We start from the raw sequence: 19,735 nt of genomic DNA on the forward strand, positions 1-19,735 counted from the left end.
ATATATTGGTACTGCCATGGATCTTCTCCTGATGGCGATAGAAAGTAGTTGGAAAATTGTTCACGCATTAGAATGTAGGATGGGAGGAGCAATGCTTTCTGGGTAATTTCCTTAAAGGCACCGACACTGCTGTAAACTGATGAAAACAGATACAAAAACGGATGAAAAAACGGATGAAAATGTGTACATTAACGGATGAAAACGGAGATTAACGGAACAGAAGACGGATGAAGACAGATGAAGCAACGGATAAGACCTGATACGTTTTTAACGTGGCTAAACTGATGGTGCCCGTGTGAAAGGGGCCTAAAGGTCCCTGAAAGTTAGAAGACAGTATAAAGGGCTCTTGTATAGATAGATTGCTGCAAACATGTAGGACGAATATCCCTGGAGAGATTGTTGCATTTTAGTGTCTATGTGCTCGGTCTAACTTAATTGCCAATCTGTGTGAAATTGTACTGTGTGTTGGCAGATTGCACGCTGACATACACACACACACACACACTGTATATACATATACATTCATGCAATGGTTACGTCTTCTGTAGCATAGATAACAGTCAGAATTATTCCTAGAGTGAACATATACGAGAGGAATAGTTTTTTGGTTTAGATCTAGTGTGACATTCCTAGGATTCCCCATTTGACTGATCAGGAGACACAGTACACATTCCTTCTAGCAAAGCTCTGTATCCTGCAGCAATGCACATCTGCATCAATCGTAGAACACAGAACAATATGTACACTATATACAGTAAGTGTAGTCCGTTAATCCCGTTTGCTCTTTTTATTTTAGGAGTTATAAATCTTTAGCAACACAGAATGTATGACACCTGTAGGATAGATAGATATTTATTTATATTTCGGTCATTGCTGCTTCAGCTGTTATCTGTCCTTAGCCAGCAACCACCCTGACTAAATTTTCTGTGAGCTTAGGATTTCATTCACACTGGCAGAGGCCTGTACGACGTGCCAGGGTGGTCTGTGCATCCCCAGTAGTGTGGAGCTGCATTGAGACAGCTTATGTCAGTTAATGGAAATGCAGCAGCTGTATGGACTCACCCCCATCCGAGTTTCACAGGCATGCAGTTATAGGTGCGTAGCCCTAAACACACGCACTGTCTGCATTCAGGGGTGTGCAACCCATCTTTTAACTGGCATTTTGCCTTTCTCCTTTAAGCACACTTTAATGTACCAAAATAATCCACACATACTTGTATTCCTTCGGCTGTAAGAATTCTGTTAATGCAGTAGTAGGGCTATCTCTTAGAATTACTGATTTTGGTAATAATAGGACATGACAGTAATTTAAAAAAAAAACATTTTTTTTTTATTTACTACATTTTAACATCCAATTGACATGTTCAAAGAAAAAAAAAAAAAAAAAAAACAAAAAAAACAAACACACAAAAGCATGAACAAGAAGTTGAAGCACGTCTAAGTACATACAACATTTTTTTTCTGTCCTACTAACCTCCATGACTTTACAGACTTGCATTATATTCCAAAAATTCAAACATTGACATCTGAAACGGATTACTTAAAACTCTAATCAGAACTGTGAACTGCAGCAGTTGAGTAAAGCATTGGAAAACAGCACTACCTACAGAAAAAAATCCCTGTGTCACTCTCCTCACCTTGTTTCTTACACGGTCTGTCATTGTACCCAATGTTACAGTGACTGACCTCTAGATAGCAGAACAGCCAAAAAGTATTGCAGTTCTGGTAAACAATGCTGATGGTTGAAACTCCTCTTCATTGCAGGTAAGTGTACTGCATCAGGCTTCCTAGTCATACAGAATTCATAGTTCCGGGTGGAGTTTTTCCTTAAAGAGACTATGCCATAAAAAACACATACCAAAAATGCTGCAGGTATAAAGTGCACTGCACATACCTGTAGCAGCCTAGAAGTCCCGCTGTTATGGCCAAAACTCAAGCCATTCTGCTGCCCAGCCTCCTGCACAATCTTGTCAGCCAGTGAGGTATCCCATCAAAGTGATAGGCCAACAGAAAAGTACAGAGGAGGTTTTGGCAAGCTCTGACACTACGTGGAAGTGTCAGGCTTCGTCTTTCAGAAAAGCTTGTTTTTTTGGCCATAACAGCAGGGCCTACAGCTGCCCATACACTGAATTTAAATTTGACCAAATGAAATTCACTCATTGGAAGGACCTGTCAGCCCCCTCCCATCCGACATCCCCCAATAGTAAAGTTGAAGGGGCCAGATGAAATATGTTGTCTGAACAGTGCCTTCATCCAGATGCAGGCACTTTTTGAGCATTTTAACAGCTGGCAGGGCTGGCCGTCAAAGTTCAATAGCCACAGCAAGAGATTAGTCCATCCATGCTGTGTAGAGTGACTCGAGCAACCTGTTCAACTTTCGGTTCAACCTGCAGGCTAACACGTAAAATAATCTATACTGTATGTATATGGCCAACTTAAAGCCTCATACACACGATCGGACTTCAAACAAGCTTTTCCGTGGATTTCTGTCCAAAGGGCGTTGGCCGTGAACTTGGTATGCATACACATGGCAGGACTTTTTCAGTCAACTTTCACCAAATCATGTGGTTTTTCAGCTCATTACCACCACCCTTTGGACAACTGCTGTATTGGCTGATCTTTTGCATTGGTTCTGAGCATGCATGTTTGTACTTTGGACTAAAGTCCGATGGATTTTTGTACACACGATCGGACTAGCCGACGTAGGACTTTTGTTGCAGGAAAGTTTGTCTGTTCGCACAGCCAACATTTGTCCTATGAAAACTGAAAAAGTTTGTCCGATGGATCGTACACACGGTCGGATGTTGCCTTAAAACAGGTAATTTGCATGTTTGTTGTCAAAAGGCCGATCGTGTGTATGGGCCTTTAGAGACTGCTGCAGGTATGTGGTACCTACACTCTATAACTGCAGCAAGGACAGATTCTCATTAAGAATGTTATCAAGCCCTGTCCTGGGTTGTTGGCTTAATCTTTCTTAATTTTCACTGAAAACTAAGCAACAGTGTAATGTAACAAAAAACATCCATCAGTAATATCAACAAGAGAAGAATAAAATGGAAGTGGATTTTTAGCCATCAAACACATTACAAAGCAACTGGATCTCTTACAATAGTTGACTTTGCTGCCGTGCACAACATGTGCAAAAACGGCCTTTTATGACAAAGATATAGATTAATTTAACTTTACTTTCTTACATGACCAAAAAGGCTGAACTTTAAACCACGTGAGATACCAAAGATCAATATAACACGCCACTTTCTTATGGTCTATATCAGCCAAGATACATCGAAAAAGAACAGTATTGACTAAAAGAGAAAGAAAGAAAGAATTTTACTTGGCTATGGCTTACATGTATTAAGTGGAAGTCAGCATCTAGAAGAAATGAACGAACAGTTCTTTACACTAAGGCTGATTTATGAAGCAATGAAACCTAAAAAAGGGTTAAATGGTTTCTCAAGGCCAATCGGGTTTCATGTTTTTAAAAAGAAAGAAGGAAGCAGATATGTAGTTATATGGGCAACAATTCCAATTCTGCCCCAGTTTTCATAAGTCAGCCCAAGTGTGTGGAACACAGCTAACGAACAAGAGACTGGCAGGACAAACCAGCAAAATGGATTTAAAGGAGAACACCAGACAAGACTGTTAAAGGACATGAATATTGCAAATCCCATCTCATCAGCTGAGTGTTATTTTCTCCAATAAAAAAGTAAATAAGGGAAGAGTTTGCATAAAATAAATGTAACATTCAGCTGAATAGCAGTTATGATGTCTGCAATCTATACAAGAAGAATATGTAAGGTGGGCTTTATTTTCGGCTGCAGGCTGAAAGCTTTAAAGATTACATTTTTTTCCCAAAACAGTCCATTCAAAAGACAAAATCAGACATTGGTGAAAAGTTTTTCACTTTACATATTATCAGATTGTGTTTTGCCTGGGGTCCTCCTTTAAGATGGTTTATATAGAAAAATTAGGCTGCCCATCTTGAGCTTGAACTCAGAAGTTCAAATGTGGAAAAAATAAAAAAATAAATTTAAAATAAAAGCACACGGTGGCATCACAATATTGTCGCAATAAGTAGAACTTTTTGGTTATGCACAAACCAATGGAAATAGTTGCTCAATGACCAAAATATACAAGATAAGGTCACTGTGCTACCATCTTGTTCACCACACCAGTTCAGTATCGGGGATGGTACTGATCAAGTGTGGACAGTCATCCATGCTATACACCCAGATAATGGTTGGCAGATTATGTCTAAAACGACCTAACCTCCCTCTGTCAGTGTATGGGCAGTTTCAGCTCTACTGGAAAAAAAAAAAAAAAAAAAAAAAAAAAAGCTGAAATGTCCTAACTTGTCTCGATTTACTTTAAAATAGGCAATGTTAAAACCAATTGATGGAGTAAATAAGTGAACTGAACATGTTTCAAGTGCAGCTTTCCCAAAGAAACTAAACTCTGTGTTCCATACCCAAATCTAGAAGACACAAGATATTCTAGTATAAAAAGTCCACAAATATCCTTCACTGTGCTTGTGACCATTTTCTGCAGAATGTTGGTGTATTTTCATCTAGTTTTTAAAAACACCAATGGCAAAAACTTTTTTTCTTCTTCTAGAATTCTTTTTCTCTGGGATGTGATGACCATCTTCAATTCCGGCATTTACTTTGAAAGTAGGTTGGTTTGGACTGAAAGGTAAAATGCATGGTCTTAAAACACAGTAGTATACATTGTCAAGCTTTAGGCAGCTACAAGATATTGCCAATCACAGTGTGCCTCATTGTGCTCATTTTCATGCACAGAGAAAAAAGTCAAACAATGCTCTTTACATATGTCATAGCGTTGTAAAAAAAATGTAATTAAAAGCGGTAGTAAACGCCACATTTTGATTTTTACCTACAGGCAAGCTTATAATAGAGCTTACCTGTAGGGTAAATGAATAATCGCCTAAAACGTGCACCATTTAGGAGATACTTGCTTGTTTGGCAGCCGATAACAGCATATCTGTGTTGCTCCCTCAGAGCTCTGTGCCTTGGCCTTGACTCCCGCGCACATACCTGGGAGTGAGATCATAGCGGCTCAGCATTCAAGCAGCCCACAAACCGGGAAGGAAGACCGGGTGAAGATGGAAGCCTCTGCATCAGTGACAGCGCACCGCTGGAGGGCTGTTTCAAGGCAAGTCTTTCATAATGTGCCAGTATGTAATGCATCCTAGTACATTATGCCTCTACCTTGCAGGGAGAAAGTGTTTTTTTCACAAGACAAATTCTGTTGCTTTGAATGCCATATCGCACATTAGGTTACCATTATAAACAATGTCTGCATAATACGTGCAAACAATGCACAACGTATGATTGAAGCCCAGTTGAAATCTTGCTCCTTTTTTTCTATTTATAGACTTTTATCACAAAATGCTATTATATTTAACAGTCTTTTGCTTGGAAACGCCTTAAATACACCTTTGTTTTGTGGAACTGAGCTCCCTGTTATCCCATTTCAGTGCTGCAGATGAACAATGGCCACATCGTCAAACAGAATTGTAGTTCTGTGGAAGAGTATGCCACATTACGAAGTGCACAGGACAGCCTGGGTCAATCTCATAAGTCATTTTTAGACACAGCATGCAACTAACACAATGTGCAACTGCTAGAACAGGAAAGTAGAAGTACAAAAAGGAAGTTGTTAATCAAACCTGCCATCTCTGACTTCCATGCTATAAAGCCACTGAAGCCATTGGGGTCAGCACGATTGGCCAGAAAGCAGTGTTTTTTTTTTTTACAAAGAAATATCAGCAAGATTTCCTTAAAAATCAAAATCCTACTACTAACCAGTAGGGATTAGAAAACTGGTTGCAAAACCAGGTGAAAATGTGTGAAATGCCAATTTTTGGATTCTCTGAAATATAAGCAGTCTAATCTGCAAAGGAATCAAGAATCATCCATTAGGATTCCATCATCCTTAACAGCAAATATCTGTATGTAAAAACTCACAGTGGCCATACAAAGGCCAAACAAAGCAAGCAGCAAAACCTATTTGAGTGCTAGAGATAGTTGTAGTTCATCACTTTCAACTGGACCTGTTCTGTAATGTTGAATAGAAGTAGCTTCTTCTGGGGGGACCCAAAAACAAAACACTACTCGGACAAGTAGCAAAACATCTTCAACATCACAGAGCAAGTCCAGTTCAACTCAACGTAACCCAACTACTACTAGCCATACCATTAATTGGATACATGGAGAGAAGGGGTGCACGTACAGGGGTTTCAATTGGGACACTGCTTCGGGGGACCCATGCAATCCCCTGTATAGGCGGGGCTGTGAGGACAGCGTATAGAGGAACTGATCACTTCCTGCAGCCGCTGAAAGGCGCGGGGGATCTCTCAGAATAGAGAGTGGGGAATGGGCCAGTAAATGTGTAATTTACTGGCCCCTTCCTTGTCTTGATGAATAGTGTCAGAGATCCATACCAATCACTGACTCTTCATTCATAACTGAGGCATAGTAAACTCTTTACTATGCTTGTTTGTGAATGAACGGGAAGCTCTGTACAAAGCTATTCCTGTCCATTTGCTCTGTGCTGCTGAGACTGCAGAGGAGATTGAGGGCTGTGTGCTTAATCCCCTTTCTCTGTCTCATAGGTGAATGGTCTGTTTAGACCCCTGATCTCACCAAAGCCCCCCAACAGAGCTCCTAAAATTGCTCCAAAAAAAAAGAAACAAAAAAAAAAAAAAAAACAAAAAAACAAAAAAAAAAAACAAAAACCTGACAGTGGCGGAACTACCAAGGTCCCAAAGGTCACACTTGTGACTGGGCCCTGGCATTCCACCACTGTGGGGGCCCTGAAGGTTCTAGTTACACCTCTGCTTCAGAGACATATTTGAGCACTGTCTGAAAAAGTGAAGTGCTAGAGTTCAGTTGTCCATGAAGAAAAGGACACAAAAATGTTGACCACGAATGTGCCAGTTCATATGTATGTAAAGTCAGAAAGGAGGAGATCATGATGCTAAGAGCATTGTCAGCTCTTGCCACCAGTAGGACATCTGCCAACCCCGCATGCCTTGGATAGTGAGCACAAGCAGAGCATATACTGTATAGTTAACAACTTCTTTTCCTTTTCTCTAAAAAAAAAAAAAAAAAAAAAAGGAGACACATTTGTTTGATTGCAATACGGAGAGCTTTCACATCTTATTAGCACTTTATGGGGAAATCTACATAGACTCAACTTTTACCTGAACACAGAAGTGGTGTAACCTCAATAGTTCACTTTAAATAAGCCATTAGACTAACAAGCTAGATTCTGTTTTGGAAAGTAGTGCCCTTTGAATACTGGTCTGCATTAAATGCCTATTACTGGTGAGTAAACAAAAGGATGTGATCCATTAATGGTTCAGGGAAGACTTGACAGCTGAATAAACATTCTAAGCTAACAGGATACTGTGCAAACAACTGGACGTTTGGTGCAACCAAATAAACTAGACTTAGAATGAACCTTTGAGGCTAGAATATGGAGGCTGAACTGCTGATCTTTCCATTTGCTAGTTGTCTAGATGACAATTATTCACTGCCATTGACGCTTTTGACCTGGAATAACTATACAGATAAGAAAATCTGAATTAACTGGTTCCAAGCTTTCCACATGTCAGTGAAACAGAAAATACTAAAGCCAGAGACAGCCAGGCAACTAGTATTTCTACAAGATGGTCAGCAATGGCAAGCTTTCCAAGTTGAAGTACACAGCCCCTTTAGCCGTTTTCACAAGGGCTACATCTTGTATAGGAGCAGTGTGAACAGCAAGCTTTAAAAAAAACATGTGCAGAGCTTTCAGCAAGCTCTGTTGAAGCCTTTAAAAGTACCATTCACCTCCAATTTGTAAAATGTTGAACACTGATCCTTAATGGGAGTGTTGGTTGTCACTTTAAACAAGCTGCTAGCAGGCTTCAGAACTTCTTCCAGCTTGTTGAAAGGCTGCTGAAGCATGCCAGCAGCATGTTTAACCGCTTTCCAACTGCCTCACTTAGAAGCATGGAGGCAAAAGTGGCCTCTCTGCGCTGGATCGCGTTTCTGATATGTGATCCAGCACTTCCGTGTAGTTGCAGCACAAGTCGATGAGTGGGTGTCGTCCACCGATTGATCGCTGATCGATTCAGTCATCCTGGGAAGGGAAATCTCTGTTGTAAACAGATCTCCAAATACTTACAGGCGCTCTTGCCAATTTTTTTTTATTTCCAAAAATGTTTTTTTTTTGTCCCCTGAGACCAGGCTATTCCCCCCATTGGGTGCTGCCATCTTGCAAAGCATAAAGCAGGTAAAGCCAGACTGTTGATCACAGCTTTGCCCTTTCTCTGACAGAGGTAATTGTGCGCTAAAGAAGTTCAGCAACTGCAAAAATGCCTTGCAAGACCTTCTATGCATGACATTATTTTGAGCATAATGTAAGGATTAGGACCTCCCTGTGTTCTCAAACATAATGGAAACCATAATCATGTCAGCAACCAGTGAGAGAGGTTGTAGACTGACAGAGGGTCTATCTGCATATCAGAATCTGGCATGCTTTCTGTTTAACCTGCATGTTTTAGAGAAAAGTTAAAACAGTTATGAAGGCCCTGCTAAAATTTATATGCTTGGAGAACCCCCCCCCCCCAAAAAAAAAAAAAAAAAAAAAAAGGTTTCTCTGTAAAATAGTTTTAAATGACACTAAACTCTAGTAAAAATCTATTCTAGTATGTATTTCTAATTCAAAAAGTACTTTCTATTGCCATAAGCCTTCTCTTGATCCTCAAAATTCCTCTTTTTTCTGCTGTGAGTGGACTTGTTTTTAGAGGGTGGTTACGTTCCTTCTCTATAGTGCCACTGTATGTGGGAACATAGCCACCCTCTGAGGGATTTGTAGTGTGCATAGATCAGTGGACGTGATTGCAACTTGTGTGCGCGGCTCATTCCAAAACAAAACAGAAGTGAGGGGAAAAGGAAGAGGTCCAGGAGCTCACAAAGAGACACAGTAAGAAAAAATTTCATAAAATACAGATCACAGGGCCATTAGATAGAGGATGTGTATGGTTTATTTTTGAAGAATAAGGATATTTAGTGTCAATTTATCATCCATGCAAGGTAAGCAGGTAACAAACAAAGGACTTATTACAATAAGGTTTAGAAGAACAATGGTGAGGACAGTACTATAGCTAGAATAGAGCTCACCTTGTGGGTCATTCTGATCTCCTTTTTGATTGTCCATGTTTACATTTTCTGGATCTTCTAGAATTGAATGGGACACAATTTGTAAAAGTGAGTGACTAACAGCTCCCCACTATACAGCAAAATCTTGTGGTTAGAGCTTCCCTTTAAAGCCAAACTCCAGGAATTTCAATTGCAAACTTACATTGGTCCAACTTTGCACAATGTAAGTATGCATTACTCATACCTGATGGACCCACTGGAGAAGCTGGAAATCACTGCAGGATTTGCCTCTACTACAGCGACAGCCACCATCACCTGGGTCCTCCTGGTGTTCTGTATGAACAGCTGCTCATTGCATGATGACCACGGGGACCTTGTATTTTTTTCTTTTTTTTAATGAATACAAGGCATTCTCTGATTGGATTAGGCAGACATTATGATGTCAACACCCTTTCTCTCCACCCTGTCCAATCAGAGAACCCCTCGTATTCATCGAGAAAAAAAAACAAAAAAAAAACAAGACGTTTTATGAATAGTGGCAGTGCCGAGCAAAGCAAACCCTATGATCAGTGTTCAGCGGGGATCCGCTCACATAGAACACCAGCAGAACCTGGAAGATCGCAGCAATTACTATAGTAGCAACAGTTGAATAATGCATGCTTACATTATGCCAAGCTGGACCAATGTAAATATGCAATACAGAGAATTTCTGGAAGTAAACATTAGGCCTCGTTCACATCATGGTGCAGTTTTTCTGCATGGGCACATGTGCCCTGTTCACACGCAGATTTTTTCTGTATGGGAAAGAAAGTCACATGACATCAACATTGGTGTGAATAGGGCACATAACTGAGGCTTATGAAAACTGACGTGGAACTAATGTTGGTTTTCCCATCAGTTTTCATGCACGTATGGTGTGAATGAGCCCTTAACTAGATCTAAAACATTTGGCATAATGTAGTAATTTACTAAATACAGGAGGCTGTTTTGTTCCATCTGCGTTCCTGTTGAAGACTGTATAATGCTTTGTGCAGCAAACCCTTCATGTATTTTTCCCATAGAACCTTTTCATGTATTTTTCCCATACAGCCTTTTCATGTATTTTTGCCATAGAGCCTATGTAAGATAGAAGACACTTTGTGGAATACAATTTAGGCACGTACCTGCTTGGCCTTTAAAGCAAAGCTTTTTCTTCTGGTAAGCGATGAAACTGGATACTGCCCCAACAGCAGCCACACCCAGAGCACTTAAAACACCGGCTATGACGCTCTGTTTTTCTGAACAAAAATAACACCATACACAACGGTCAGACAAAATTGTTCAGGGTAATTCGACTACTAGGGTACACATGGTAAAAATTGCTTGTGCAGTCAGTGGAGCAAATATATTAAAGCCTCCCATCAAACACACTGCAAGTAGAGGAAAATATTTCTGGTATATCAGCAGTTAAAGTGTGCTTCCATCTTCCTCGGTCATGACAACACAGTGTATTTTCAGCTCTAAAAGCACCTGGTGTCATCCTAGTCTGCTTTTGATGGATTACACAAAAGCACAACCAAAAAAAAGTGCCAAATGTTAACGAGGAAGGGGGGGAGGCAAAGAGGAACTTTCTTTTCAATAGATTGCAACCATTTGCTGTAGTTATAATTAGTCATAGTATATATATTTGCTGGATTATTTTTAATCAATAAACGCTGGCTGAATTAAAAGTTTAGGCACAGGTAGATTTTATACTGGCACAGTGCTAATTTAGAGATGTAGGAGGAAATGATGAAACATGCTACAATCTTACAGATACATTTGACTGCTCCGTTTTTGCACCATTATGCTGTGCAACAAATTTGATCAATATCCTCAATTGTAGGTTGGCAGGGCAGGTTTTGCACTAATACACAGCAATATTGCTACTGTGTGAACATTTGAACTCGCTTCAACTAAATAGAATCAGTAAGAGTGGGATAGCTAGGGGTAAACCAGTCATTCTGTGATATGTAGAAGTTAATCTTAAGAACAATCAGACAATAATTGGTAAAGTCTGAAATAACCATTCCTTGTTGATGGTGGTTGCACACATGGCAGCACCCTGAAAACACCAACACCACCCCCCACCCAGTCTCCCCACTCCGGAACGCCACCCTCCCTTCCCCAAAATGCCAAGGTTTATCAGCCTGTAGTTTTTTTTTTTTGATCACTGGGGTAGTAAATGTATAATTTTTATTTGCATTTAAACACAGGATATAAAAACGGAAAAACCAGCACCTTGTCCTTGACCCTCTTCTTGTCCACCTGCCAAATACAAAAATAAAATAGTTAGCTAGATGCCGTTAATAGGTCTGTTCCGATTCTTAATTTTGATGCATACAGCAAAGCAGACCGCAGGCATGCAAAAAGAAACATGCATGTTACATAACAGAAGATTTGTGTGATGAACAAAGGTAACAGACCGACATCCAAGGAGAAAGTAAGACAGCGAAGACCAGTCACCGACAATGAACTTGATTATTGTTTTTTGTCTGGGTTCTCTCTCTTTTTTTTTTTTTTTTTTCTTCATTAAAATTACAATGGTGGAAAGGACAACAAAAAAAAAAAAAAGGAAGAAGGGGGACAATAACACCCATGAGTCTAAAAGGTCTAAAACATACCAGACGACGGCTGCATTGCACGGCCTAGCAAAATTTACAAGCAAGAAATAAGATATGTAGGATCAGTGGGATCCAATGACGACCCCCATACATGTAAAATCTACACAACTCTTACCGACTTTATACCAGACATAAAAAAGCAACAGTACTTTCTAAAGCATTCAATATTCATCTAAATTTTAGAATGGTGCAGATTTTGAATGCACGTTTCTATTTCCCCACTGACAAAAAGCAGAAGATTGAACTAGCATTTTGCACAGTCAGGCTCGACTTATCCAAAGCAACTAAGCATTACACTGTCAAAGCAGATAAAAGAAAAAAGGCAGGCACAATTATAATTGCAAGCATAGCTTTTAGGATCCTTGATTTTAATCATTTTTGTAATGCACAGCATAAGCTTCAAGTGGTGCTTGTGATGCACTTTACATACACACAGATGCAGTAGTTGTTAAAGGGTCAGTCCACCCAAAAGAGATAATTCAAAAGAGATAATTTTATTATGGAGAGGGTCTGCTGGTCATAGTCAGCCCCTGTCGCCTTACGCTGGGCCTAGACGAAATTGAAAGAAGTAGATTCTTAGATCAACTTCTATTGAACGGACACGCTGAAAAACTTGTGTCAATCAGCCCTGCAGCCACAGATCAGTGAATTCTGACAGCAGTGGGAGCCGCTGGCAGAATACAATGTCCCACAGGGTAGGGTTCCTCCACCGACCACGCTTGTGTGGATGGAGGGAACCCCCCCCCTCCCCTTTCAGCCCAAAGAAGAGAAAGAAGGAGGAAGAGAAAGAAGGAGGAAGAGAAGAGAAGGAGGAAGAGAAAGAAGGAGGAAGAGAAAGAAGGAGGAAGAGAAAGAAGGAGGAAGAGAAAGAAGGAGGAAGAGAAAGAAGGAGGAAGAGAAAGAAGGAGGAAGAGGGAAGAGAGAAGGAGGAAGAGGGAAGAGAGAAGGAGGAAGAGGGAAGAGAGAAGGAGGAAGAGGGAAGAGAGAAGGAGGAAGAGGGAAGAGAGAAGGAGGAAGAGGGAAGAGAGAAGGAGGAAGAGGGAAGAGAGAAGGAAGAAGAGGGAAGAGAGAAGGAAGAAGAGGGAAGAGAGAAGGAAGAAGAGGGAAGAGAGAAGGAAGAAGAGGGAAGAGAGAAGGAAGAAGAGGGAAGAGAGAAGGAAGAAGAGGGAAGAGAGAAGGAAGAAGAGGGAAGAGAGAAGAGAGAAGAGAGAAGAAGAGAGAAGAAGAGAGAAGAGAGAAGAAGAGAGAAGAGAGAAGAAGAGAGGAAGAGAGAAGAAGAGAGAAGAGAGAAGAAGAGAGAAGAAAGAAGAGAGAAGAAAGAAAGAAGAAAACTTTGGAGCCAGCTAACCATTAGAGCCATTATTAAACATTCTATTCCAAAATGGAATAAAATGGAGTTTCACCCATAAATCACCCCCGGATCCCATTGAGGCAGTAACAACCTCTTCTGGAAGGGCTTTAAAAAAACACACCTTTTAGGGTTGTCCACATGACTTTTGGCCATGTATTGTATGTCTTAAACACTACAAATGGCTGGCTACATGTGTCTGCCAGCAATTATTTTCTAATTTTACAAAAAAAAGAGTTAAAACCCGATTCGGATTCAAAAGTTCTTGTTTTCACAAACAGACAGAGAAACGCTCTTATGATGGCTACAGGTGTGCAGACAGGGGAATTGAAGTGCACTGATCTCATCAAGCATGTATCTGACTCATTTTCGTGAGGATGGACCCTTTAACTATCATCTGTATGGTAACGATAGGTAGTGCAATCATGTGATAAATATCAGGGAGTTAGTTCAAGCTTAAATACCATGTTGTACTGCAAAATTGATCACACAAAGCATATGCGCTGGTAGCAATAAAAGATTCTTTTAAAAAGGTCAGTCCGCAAAAAGTATAATTTCAGTGCCGTCTAACTGAGCAATGACATCGATCTGTGGCTCTATTTTAACCCATCTTGCTGTTTAAGGGATTCCTTTCCATATTTGGATGCCTACACTCAATACGTTGCATTATAAAAACAAATTAGGAATTGAAAAAGGTGACTGGGACTATAGCAGATGCCCAGATCTTAGCATTCAAGTTCTGAGGTTTCACTACAGGTAGAAAATAGCTGGGTGGTTTAACAATTGGTCATCCACAAAAAAAAAAAAAAAAAAAAAATTAAATTTTTTTTTTTTTTTTTTTTTAGAATGGACTGACCATTTAAAATCATAAGAATATCAAACCAATGCTGTATGTACCCATGAAAGTATAAAGGAAATAAAATTCACTTACCACTTGGTTTTCCATCATGTTCTGAATGAAAAAAAAATAAAAACAAATTGATGCAACACATTTCTATTTAACTTATTATATACTGCTATACCAGCAAGCATACAGAATAGATTTAATCTGAACTAACTAAATATGCACAGATGAACAAGATAATTTGATGACAAATGCAGCAAAATGTGATTGCTAGTCACCAAGTCGCTATTCAGTCAACTTGATTAACAGCAGCAATATCAAATGCATCAATGGTGCAGTGTGTGCAACTTGAGAAAAACCATACTCTACCAGGCTGGGTTCACATATATGCAAATTGGATGCAGGTTTTTCCGCATTCAAATCCACTGACAGGCGAGTGTGAACGGTTCACACAGGTCCAGGGTGGCCACGGTCTGTATTGCAAAAAGGGTCCTGTGCGTCTTTGGGTTCGGTTCAGGTGTGAATGCAGGCAAAAATTTGGACCTGAACCAGGGACGCACCAGATCCTATGGCTGTGAACCGCAGCCGCATATATGTGAACACGGCTGCAGCGATAGTTTATTCTGGCGGGGCCTTGAGGGAAACAGGCCCCCACTGTTACAATACAATAACACAGTGGGGAAGATCCATGCATCTACATCGCTTGCATAGATGCAGAAATTGTTTTTGTTTTTAATTCAACCCAGTGGATGAGAAAAAAACAAACAAAAACTGTGTACACCCAGCTTAAGTAGTTTTTCTTTGCTCTGTGAAACCAAACAGTGAGGGGCATAAACACGCTAGAACGTTTGTTCTCACTGGGAGGTTATTCATATGCATGAAATGAAGAGCCATTCAAGAGAAAGAGAAAGTGAAAGAGAAAAAAAAAAAAAAGAACTTCTGCTTTAAGTGCTCGTGACCCCCTGACATGCCACATTTGGCATGTCTTTTTTTTTGGGAGGGGGGGGTACCTATTTTTTCACAGCTCCCACTTCCGTTCATGGCGCCGGACGGACGTTCACCTCTCTGTCACAGGTCCCAAAAGATTGTCCGGCCATTTATAACGTGCAGCACGGCTCGCGCACGTAGCCTGTAATAATCAGTGTAAACTGCTGTAGGAATATACTGTATAGTCAGAGCCCCAAGCTCAAAACAGGCTTGTTTGACAACAGGGAATCCCAGCCCTAAAAATTGACAAGGAAACAGTAGAGAATGTAAGGAAGTGGGCATTGATGGGTTTTACTTCCTCTTTATTCCCCTGCAAAGTAAAAGCATAATGGGCTAGTATGTGCCACTTACCTGCAAACGAAGCCCGCGATGTCCCTGCTGGTGGTCGCGTCCATCTTCACTATTCTTCCTTCCGGGGCCGAGGACTCCAGCTCTGTGACTGGCTGGAGTCGCGTGACATCACTCCCACGCGGGAGCCGACGGGCACGGGCTTTCTAGAAACAGCACAATCGTGCCCTTTCTTCAGTGCGCATGCGCCGATGACGTTGGCGCAATCGTATATGGTAAATATCTCCTAGACCGTGCAGGTTTAGGAGATATTTCCGGTACCTACAGGTAAACCATATTATAGGCTTACCTGTAGGTAAAATGGGTGTGTAAGGGTTTACAACCAGTTTAAATGCTCACTGACTTACATTCTCTGTTTCCCTGTATTAATCAGCTCCATAACAATGTATGCAATCCCCTGAATGTCGTAATTGGCAGAAAAAAAGAAATACAATGCTTGCAGTCTTTTTTGCAATCTGATGACATATTCAGTGCCAACATGTGGCAAGTCGTGGTTATTAAAAAAAATAAATAAATAAATAATATTTAGAGGGCATCGTTACCAAGCAACATTAAAAACAGGAAAAGAAGCATGCAAAGCATCTGGTCTGTCTACAAAAAAAACTTGTTGCAGCAGAGGAAATCACGATGACAAATCCAAGCTGTGGGGGTTCATAACAGGAAGACGCTGAATCATACATTTTGTTGCCTAGGTACAAACAGTTGTTGACCTTCTGAGGATTGTGCCTGGTGTATTTGTACATGGCTGCCCTGGGGCACATTTCAAGGGAATCCGTTGTGCAATGCAGATCTTAACAGGAGCCATGAGACAGAATAGAAGACGATCTACAAGAGTTCAATGCTTCCCGCTGCTCTAAAAGTAGTATAAAACTTTCCTCCGATTACCTCCTAATTGTGCGCCTGTTTGGAGCGAAAATTAGTCTCAGATCTGTGCAAATGTGTCCCATATTGCCGTCTGGGATTCCAGGCACAGGGATCACCAATACACGATTTTGCTAAATGAGAGGCAGGCTCATTTGCCTCTAATCATGTTGCCAATTGACCCGATCAATGTCCTCTCATGTCAGTGTCATTAGGCAATGAGGGCAGCTATAAACTGACCAAGGAGCCACATCCGAGTTCTAAAGGGCCGGATCACACCAGATGCAGCCCAGTGCATTTTTAATCTGCATCAAAAATTAATGAACAATGTTTTCCATGTATTCCAATGGCTTTAATTCACGCCAGTGTAATCAACTAAAGTAAGAATATGCTGCACTTTTTCTGCATGGAATTTGGATTGCGGCAAAACATAAATGCACCGGAACACATCAAAAACGTGCATACAGAACACAGGAATTGTGGTGTGAACTGGCACTCTACCTTTTCACTGAGGCATTGGCTGGCTCACACCTATGCGTTTTTTGGTGCTTTTTGCTGACACACTAGTCCATTTAACATGGTTTCCTATGGAACACATTTACATCTATGCTTTTTTCAGACGCTGCGTTTTTGGAAAGGGTCTGGGATTTTTTTTAAAAGGAGGAACTGTGCATTTTTTGTTCAATAGATTTCAATGGAGATGCTGCAGAAAAGCATGTAGTGCGTTTTTGACACACTTTGCGTTTTTAAATCTGCCCAACAAATTGGCCAAAAAAAAAAAAAAAAAGTGCAACACCCTCTACCTTAGGTAGGTGCTAGAATTCGTTTTTTGGCCAGTGCAAGTAAAATTAGACAGGCCTAGCCTAAAGCTAGGCCTGTTTGTTTTGATCTTGGAGCTAAGGAGTGGTTTAGTGTAGGCTGGAGACTCACAAGCAGTGTCACTTCTTTGTTACCTCCCTCTGGCTGCGAGAAGATTCTAGAAGCAGATGAGGGGGGGAAGAGAGGTGGAGCTGCCTGGGGTGTGTTGAGGAGCCCTGACCAATCCCCAACTAGGACAGGCAGGGTGCAGACCTCCTTAAATACCTTGGGTCAGCCCAGCTAGGGAGAAGTTGTTCGGGTGGAAGAATTGAGAGATGGAGTGTTAGGCTGTCGAGGCCTTGTAGGGAGCCCCCCTGTCTGGGGAGGGGGGAGTGACCTTGGGCTGTGGCTAGGAGCTGTAAGGGAACCCCTCCATTACAACCCATACAAGGGGTGTCCTGAGCAGGAGAGGACAGCGGGGAACACTGCCATGCAAATCTTCAGGAAGGATTCACCTATTCGGTGAGTGTGACAGGCACAGTCAGGAGATCTGGGAGAGCCATGCCAGGAGTGGCTGCAGAGCCAGGAGGGAGAGACTAATGTTACTGGCATTGAAGTCAGACTGCTGTAGCCAGGAGGGCTGGCAGAGTTCGCACAGGACTGACTGGGACCAGTAGTCCACCTAGATACAGCTAGCACAAAAGGACACTTTATTGCTATTGTATGCTACACCAAAGGGGTCCGCGGTCCCCTGCCAGCAAATGGCGAATCTACAAAGTTAGGCCTAATTCAGAGTTAGAATACAACAAGTAAAGAGGCGCCTCTGGGTGCAGACGTTTTTATAGATTTAAATTGCTTTAATAAGATATATAGAGATAAACTCACATTGTGGTGATAAAAACAAGCATGATAGTAAGAGTCATGGATGGCGCTCCCAGTCCTGTGCCCGTGAACAGTCTCTGTGGTGGATGTAGTGACAGCTCTTCCTGGTTGTAATGAGCCGGCTTCAGACAATGGAGGAGTGGCCTCAGAACGAGGCTTGAGACACACGAGACAGCTGGCTGCAGGGGGATGACGTCATCAGTAGTGGACGCGTTTCCTGGGCAAGCGCGCTTGGGTGGTAAGCAAGCCGCGCCCCTTTCTCAACAGAGTCTGTTGACTTATTTATTATTATTTATCTTACCACATATCAAAAACAAAACAATCTTTAATCAGCGATTCATCATCATGAACTCAAATAAAGTGCATATTTAGTGAACTGCAATATTATATTATAAGGGCCCTTTCACACTGGGGCGGTTTGCAGGCACTATTGCGCTAATAATAGCACCTGCAAACCGACCCGAAAGTGCTGCTGCTTTGTCTCCAGTGTGAAAGCCCTGAGGGCTTTCACACTGGAGCAGTGCGCTAGCAGTACGGGAAAAAAAGTCCTGCTAGCAGCATCTTCGGAGCGGTGAAGGAGCGGAGTGTATGCCGCTCCTTCACCGCTCCTGCCCATTGAAGTCAATGGGACAGCGCGGCTTTACTTCTGCAGAGGCGCTTTGCGGTGGTTTTTAACCATTTCTCGGCCGCTAGCGGGGGGTAAAACCGTCCCGCTAGCGGCTGAATACCGACAGTAAAGCGCCACTTACAATAGCGGTGCTTTACCGCCGACGCCGCCCCCCGCCCCAGTGTGAAAGGGCCCTAAAGAAAAGGTGTATTGAAGCTGCATGATTAGATGCGAAACATAGAGGCTTCTGGGTAACGGCAACGTCACTTCCTGCCCCAAATCGAGGCTTTGATCGTACGACCGATCCCGGGAGACGGAACAACGCTTGCTAGCCCCAAGAGCATTGCTGGAAAGACTTAGTGCCAGTCTATAGGCACCACACTTTTTTCACGTGAGTGAAAATTCCCTATACTTATTTTAATGATTAAATTATAATATGTTGCTCAATGATGGCCTTTTGCCTTTTATGAGATCCTGAGATTAAATGTGGAAATTCAATTGGGAAATCTTCAGGCATGCTTATATGAGTGGAGTGGTTAACCCAACATAAACCAAAAGGTGTCTTTTTACCTTGTTTTTTGTGAGTGTCCATTTTAGAAGGTGGTGGTGTTTCACGAATTGGTGAAAGTTTTCCAATCATGGATGTGGATTTGTGCATGTGAAATTTGGATAATCATCCTTTGAAGAGGAATATTGGGACTGATTTTGTTTAACACATGATTTTATATATTTTTTTCTTGATTAAGAAGGATAATTTTCTTTATAATATTGCAGTTCACTAAATATGCACTTTATTTGAATTCATGATGATGAATCACTGATAAAGATTATTTTTCATATGTGGTAAGATAAATATACTATTTAGGGTCAGCACAGTTACACCATTTTCTGTAACATTGCTTACCCCACACTATTGTTGGGGGGGTCTGTAACTGTCGCAGATCTGCTATTTAGGTCACATATTATAGATTTATATATTTTTGCGCCTATGACACATTTTTTCAAATACTTCACTATCTGCAGTTCAACGACAACATTCATGTGCATATTGTGTAATATTGTCCATAACCCTTTCACTGCCAGAGCCAATTTTCTCATTTCAAAATGCAAATTTTAGGTCCCAGGATTAATTTACCCCCCCCCCCCCCCATAACAGTATACATTTTCAAATTTTTTTAATTGTTTATGGTTTTACCAGCAGCTAGTGCTGTGATTTACACACATCACTCACACAGATAGGTGACATAC

General features: G+C 41.3%; 1 protein-coding gene across 2 annotated transcripts in view; it reads right to left on the reverse strand.

The window, feature by feature from the left end:
* Positions 1 to 1,307: 1,307 nt before the first annotated feature.
* The window catches only part of CD99 (CD99 molecule (Xg blood group)), a 70,995-nt gene continuing 52,567 nt past the window's right edge, over positions 1,308 to 19,735 (reverse strand). Inside the window, exons 10-15 of one of the 2 annotated variants that reach the window (XM_073616392.1) lie at positions 14,092 to 14,112; positions 11,813 to 11,836; positions 11,430 to 11,456; positions 10,334 to 10,447; positions 9,192 to 9,248; positions 1,308 to 4,685 (exon numbers count right to left, since the gene is read on the reverse strand). In XM_073616392.1, the coding sequence (XP_073472493.1) occupies positions 4,660 to 4,685; positions 9,192 to 9,248; positions 10,334 to 10,447; positions 11,430 to 11,456; positions 11,813 to 11,836; positions 14,092 to 14,112 (269 nt within the window). In that variant the 3' untranslated portion in view covers positions 1,308 to 4,659. The remainder of the gene's footprint in view (positions 4,686 to 9,191; positions 9,249 to 10,333; positions 10,448 to 11,429; positions 11,457 to 11,812; positions 11,837 to 14,091; positions 14,113 to 19,735) is intronic. The other variant, XM_073616393.1, reaches the window with a different exon arrangement.

Source organism: Aquarana catesbeiana, linkage group LG02 (genome assembly GCF_042186555.1).
Source record: "Aquarana catesbeiana isolate 2022-GZ linkage group LG02, ASM4218655v1, whole genome shotgun sequence".
Classification (NCBI taxonomy): Eukaryota; Metazoa; Chordata; class Amphibia; order Anura; family Ranidae; genus Aquarana; species Aquarana catesbeiana.